Genomic DNA, 6000 nt, shown 5'->3' with positions numbered 1-6000 from the left:
GTAATTAATGAAATGACATGAATTTCAAAATTTTGGGAGAAAACGGAAAAAAACCATTGAAACTTACCAAAATACCATCAATGGTACTGAAACCCTCTTAGCTCGCCAGCTCGGCTATGGACCAAACAGTTTAAAGTTTTAGGAACAAAACTAATACTAATATACTATGGAAAAAAAGATACTATGGAAAAAAAAGATGGATAATAATACGGCGTCACCGGTGGCGCCTAATTTCGACGCCACTTTCTCATGCAACTTATGTTATTGTGGTCCTCATCATATGTTTTGTGATGTCTTTCATTCTATTGGGATCCCCTTATCAGCATGTGAGAGGGTGGCGCAAAAATGGCGCCACCGGGTGGCGCTACCCCGTGGCCTCCAATCTCGCGCCACCTTCTCACACGATAAGGGCCCCAATAGTAATGAAAGACATCACAAACATGTGATGGGGACCACAATAATATAGGGTGCATATGAAAAGATGACGCCGAATCTCATATGGCGCTGAAATTGGGCGCCACTCGGTAACGCCGTATGCCCGTATCATTATCCTTTTCTAAAAAGGATACATAGTCGATATCCGGGAGGATATCTCTATTAACGTTTTCATTTCTTTTATTTTTTTTTTATAAGTTGGATATCTACCATTGACAACAGTTGAACTGTATATAATCATTTCAATCTATCCTATGATGAGTTTGTTTGCATGGAAAAAAAGGTATATTAAATTCAATGTGAGATGTTTCTAACCACGTCATTAGCAAAGTACAACCACCATTAGGGAACCACATACTATATTCTTAATACCTTTTTCACTAAAAAGGAATATTAAATACAATGTGAGATGTTTCTAACCACGTCATTATCAAAGTACAACCACCATTACGGAACAAAGCGTTTTGCTTGTGACGGGCTAATTCCGTCATAAGCTGAAAATCTCTCACAAAAAGGGAGAAGGGACAAGGTGGGGGCACCCCTCATGTGCTTCCCCACTCACCTCTCATGGGTATTTTGTGAGAGGAAATGGTATCCGTCACAAGCTTGTGACGGATATCGCCGTCTTCAATGAGATTTTGTGATTACGGAACCACATGAGAATGGATCCTCTCCATTTTACCCTTATTTTCCTTTATTTTTATCGCATAAATTTAGAACAGTTAGATGTTGTCGATATGTAATCCGGCCATTAGTAGGTATTTACCTCTCCATTTTTTTTAGGAAATTAAGAGAAAATGTGCTCGAATCACATATATTCTTACTACTTTTTAAATACAATGTGAGATCACGTCATTATCAAAGTACAACCACCATTAGGGAATCTGCATGTGATTGGATTCGAACCCGAGTTAATAAATGGAAAATCAAAGCCTTTACTATCAACCAACAGATATTTATCATGACATTTGATGGAATAATATTTACTCCTCTGCTTCGTTTATTTGTTGTCATTTTCCATATTTGGGTGTCTCAATCATTTGTTGTCATTTCTAATTTAAAAATGAACTTGATGAACAATTTGATCATTAACACTCAATTTGTTTCAATTGTCATTTAGTAATTGGCTCATTTCTCTTTCCTTGGTTTTTGTGGCAAAACCAAATGACAACAATTGACCGGGACAAAAGGTGTACTTATCTACTAATCAGCAATAATTAGGTAGCAAAAATCAATCTTCTAAATCGTATTTTTATAGGGTAGCGACCGTCACCCTTTACTACCAGGTGGGTCCGCCCCTGATTACGGACTACTACATTGCTCATGCCCTTTGTGTCCCTATATATGGTTATAACTTCTATTTTTTACGCAACGTTTTATGGTGCAATGCAAAGTTAGAAGCTTTTTGTTTCCAAATTATTGTACCCAACAAAACTAGTTTCATGGCTACAATTACTGCTTCAATCACAAACCCCTACGTAAACCCGTTGTTAGCTCGACCACATCCCAGCCCAGCGAGCGTAAAGGCTAGAAAACTACCTTATTCATCATATGTCCTTAATACGAGAACAAATGTTACGACAAGGTTTTCGGTGACAGTAGCAAATGTGACACCCAAATCAACATCAAATTCCGGTAGAATTTGGCGATCTGATATCGTAGTGAATAGACCAAAGAATAATGTGTTGATAAGAAGTAAATGGAATTGGTTAGATATTAGGACATTATCTGTGATCATCACAATTCATGGGTTGGCTATGTTTGCGCCATTTTGTTTCAATTGGGGTGCGTTATGGGTAGCTCTTGTTCTATGGTTCATAACGGGCATATTGGGCATTACTTTGTCATATCATCGGAATTTGACTCACAAGAGTTTTAAGCTTCCTAAATGGCTCGAGTACTTGTTTGCTTATTTTGGTAACTTAGCCCTTCAGGTTTATTTTCTTCTCATTTGACTTTTTGGTTAAGACGTTGTTTGGTTGTCCCTACAAAAAAAATGGTTGAATTGGAAAATCTCATGATTTGAAAAAATGGGAGATGTTTGTTTACTCCCAAATCATGGGATTTTCTTTTTTCCCATGAATTAATAGAGGAGTTTGATTACCTACCCCTAGGTAATTGGAAGCTCATGTGTCAATTCAATTCCAAGATGTTCAAACGAATTTTGAGCAATTCACATGAATCGGTCAATTCAGCTGTGTTGTAAAATCATGGGAAATTAATTTTCGTATGCCAACCAAACGAGGACTAAGATTTCAATATTTTTACCTTAAATATTTCTTAAATTTTACCCATTCCAATCAATCTTATACACATATATTCAACGAATGTATAAGATTGATTGGAACTAGTATAGATCCCGCGCGAATGCACGATATTTTAGATAGAAACATTAAATAAAATAATAATAAAAATGATATTTAACTCAATTTGAATTTAATTATAAATTTATTATAATTAATATTTTGTATTAATCGGTGGAAAATGAAAGTTCATTATAATCTAGATCTAGATATAATATAATGAAAACCCAATAACAGATATGTTATAATAAAAGCCCAATTATAGCGAAATTAATTTAAGCGGGAAAATTCTGAGAACTCTTATTCTTTTAGTATAAGGGGGATGAAAACGCGATAACAGATATGTTATAATAAAAGCTCAATTATAGCCAAATTAATTTTAGAGGAAAAATTCTGAGAACTCTTATTCTTTTAGTATAAGAGGGATGGAGGGAGTAATAAATTGTCATATAATACTAATATATTTATATTTATATTTACCATTTAAAAGTCTCTCACAAAATTATAGTTTCAACAAAAACAAAAAATTTACATATAAATGCACTAAAAGCAGAGTCAATCAAACATTTTAAACCTAATAAACTTTAACTGACCATATCTTTTGGGTAGGAGTTCAGAAAGTGATGATTTTTTTTCAAATTAGCTATCTTTATGAGATCTTTGGTTGGGAAAAAAATGTTGTATTCGGAACTCGTGGCTCAGAGTTATGGTCAATCAAATAAAGTGTTTTCTGTTCTAAAGGAGGGGTACACGGTAGACCTCACAAAATAAACTCGAACACGAAAAACCGACCAAAAATATCTGAATTAATAACCAATCCATATGACTAACCTAAATATTACCCGAAACCCGACTCTATCTGAATTGAAGCGAAACTGAATCGAATTCAATAATAACCGAATGATACCCGATCCTGAATATATCTGAACCGATAAGAACCGAACCGATTGACCTGAAGTAAAAGTATTCATTTTCTCATAATAAACTTATATTTTAGGTGTTTTTCCATTGATCATTTATTTATTAATGGTATTATGAATTATTACATCCAAATTGGAAAGTATAAGATACATTTAGGCTAATTTTTTTACCATTAACTTGACAAAATTATCACCCAAAACAGAACTGAACTGCAAGTCTGCAACTGACATGACCCGAACCGTAACCGACTCAAAATAACACAAACCGATTAAAATGGCTAACTGAAATGAACCCGATCGAAATCAAACTGAGACCAAAACTAAAGTCAACCCGATTTAAATCGAACTGACTCAATCCGATCCGAAACCAAAACGAATGACCCATTTCCCAAGTATAGGAACACCCTATAATGGAAAGAAGTAAAATATATGGGTACCACGTAGAATATCTCAAACTAGTTTAATATTTTGTATAAGTGTTTTTATTGAGTTTTTTTAAAGGAATATCTAATTTTGAACGTTTATCCACAAGTTTCTTTTTTTTTCCTCCTTTTTCATTTGCTTATTTAAATTGCTACGGTTCTAAATTGGACAAACAATGAGTTGCAAGCTCTACTTAAACACAAAATGCATGAGGATGATAAAAACATATTTCCTCCAATTCTTTCAGATTACCCCAATTACTTTTCCATAAATATTAATGAATGTAGAACATTTTCAATGGTTTAAGAAAATGACTTTCTTGCAATATTTGTAAATTATCATGCAATTTGCTTTCTATTAAAGCTAGGAGAATACCACCTGCTTGCAAACAACTCCCGCTCCAGGTCACCAACTATTAGCTTGAAATTAAGAAACCTGATTTTTATTGAATGATGGGGTCACGTGGGACCCTACAAGCTACAATATATTTGTTACTTTACAAATTATGTAGCTATGAAATAGTATAGCTTGAAAAGTTGACAGAGCAAATCAAACTACTGTAGGGTAATATCCGTATAAAACCCTTAAATTATAGGACTATAACGCAAATTTAATACGTGATTTATTGTCATAAACGAAAAACAATGAAAAACGATAAAGCACAAGAATTAACCTTCGGTCCTAGTGCAATTCGGCAATGAGAGATCAAAATAGACCTCCTCCTAATTGTTGCACCCAAGATCGTCTGAGAATATGCCCTTGTGCTAGAAATGTGTTCTCTAATTGCCTTGCAATATTGAGAGAACTTGATGTGAGTTTTCTTTAGATGTGAGATCTAAATTTCGAGAGGAAAAATGTCTCTCAAAACCCTAATTTTGTTTTGCAAATGAATTAGGTTAGAAAGGAGAAGAAACTCTCCTTTTTGTTCTACCCATTCGGTCCGTGGGTTTTAATAGGGAGGGGGTGGGCTTTCCACTTCCTCCTTATTAAACTCGTGATCCGACTTGAATTGCTAAAACGTATACGACGGGTTTTTATTTATAAATTGTCATCGGTTATCGGTAATTATAACATTAACTAATAACACGGATTAGTTGAAATGTTAATATATGTCCGACAAAGACAATATTGTATAATTAATTTATTCAATATACATTAATCAAATATAAATCGTTTATATTCAATTTACGAATTAACTGCTTAATTCGCCTTAGACATTATTATTTAATCCGTATTAAATAAAATATCTCAACATCACATTTTGACTAATTATTAGTCAAATAACTCGGACTAACTGGTTAGTCAAATTTGGCATCAACATGATTGTATTTTTATACCGTCACATCTCTCAAACGTATCCTATAGGTGTGACTTTTAGGGACCAGTTGATCACCGCCATCTGTATGACAATAACGTCAAACTTATCTAGCAAGCCAACCGTTATTGATAAACGTGGACCAACCGATTATAATACAAAAGTATACCCTTTGATCCTTTTAGAGATTTATAAGTCCTTGCACTAATCGTAAAGGACACCACCCAACAAGCTCCCACTTGTCCGTACAAGTGTATGTGCAATGACGTTATCCGCACTAACTGGAGGACACAGCTCCAACAAACTCCCACTTGTCCGTACAAGTGTATGTGCGATAACCGATTCTCATACTCATTTAAAATTTCTCCCACTCAATGTAAAACAATTTGCAGATCCGGATCCGCAAAGGTCGTATTTTACAATCGATCTGTATCAAGAGTGGTTTCCCCGACTAGAGAGTAACTTAACCGATAAAACGAATCCGTATCCGAGCATGGCCATGCATTTCGATTCTGACTCCTCGAGTGGCCCCGAGAAATATCGAGTACCTGATAAAGGCTGAATATTTCCTTCGACTCGACTCCTTCCGATCTAAGCACAAAGC

At 34.8% G+C, this 6000-nt stretch overlaps 1 protein-coding gene across 1 annotated transcript in view; it reads left to right on the top strand.

The window, feature by feature from the left end:
* Positions 1-1799: 1799 nt before the first annotated feature.
* Positions 1800-6000, top strand: part of LOC141648085 (acyl-CoA C20 Delta5-desaturase-like) — a 78940-nt gene continuing 74739 nt past the window's right edge. Inside the window, exon 1 of the mRNA XM_074456543.1 lies at positions 1800-2369. Coding sequence (XP_074312644.1) covers positions 1878-2369 — 492 coding nt within the window. The 5' untranslated portion in view covers positions 1800-1877. The remainder of the gene's footprint in view (positions 2370-6000) is intronic.

The sequence above is a fragment of the Silene latifolia genome, chromosome 3 (assembly GCF_048544455.1).
Source record: "Silene latifolia isolate original U9 population chromosome 3, ASM4854445v1, whole genome shotgun sequence".
NCBI lineage: Eukaryota > Viridiplantae > Streptophyta > Magnoliopsida > Caryophyllales > Caryophyllaceae > Silene > Silene latifolia.
Note: the sequence above shows the minus strand (reverse complement) of the source record. Positions and strands in the feature narration are given on the sequence as shown.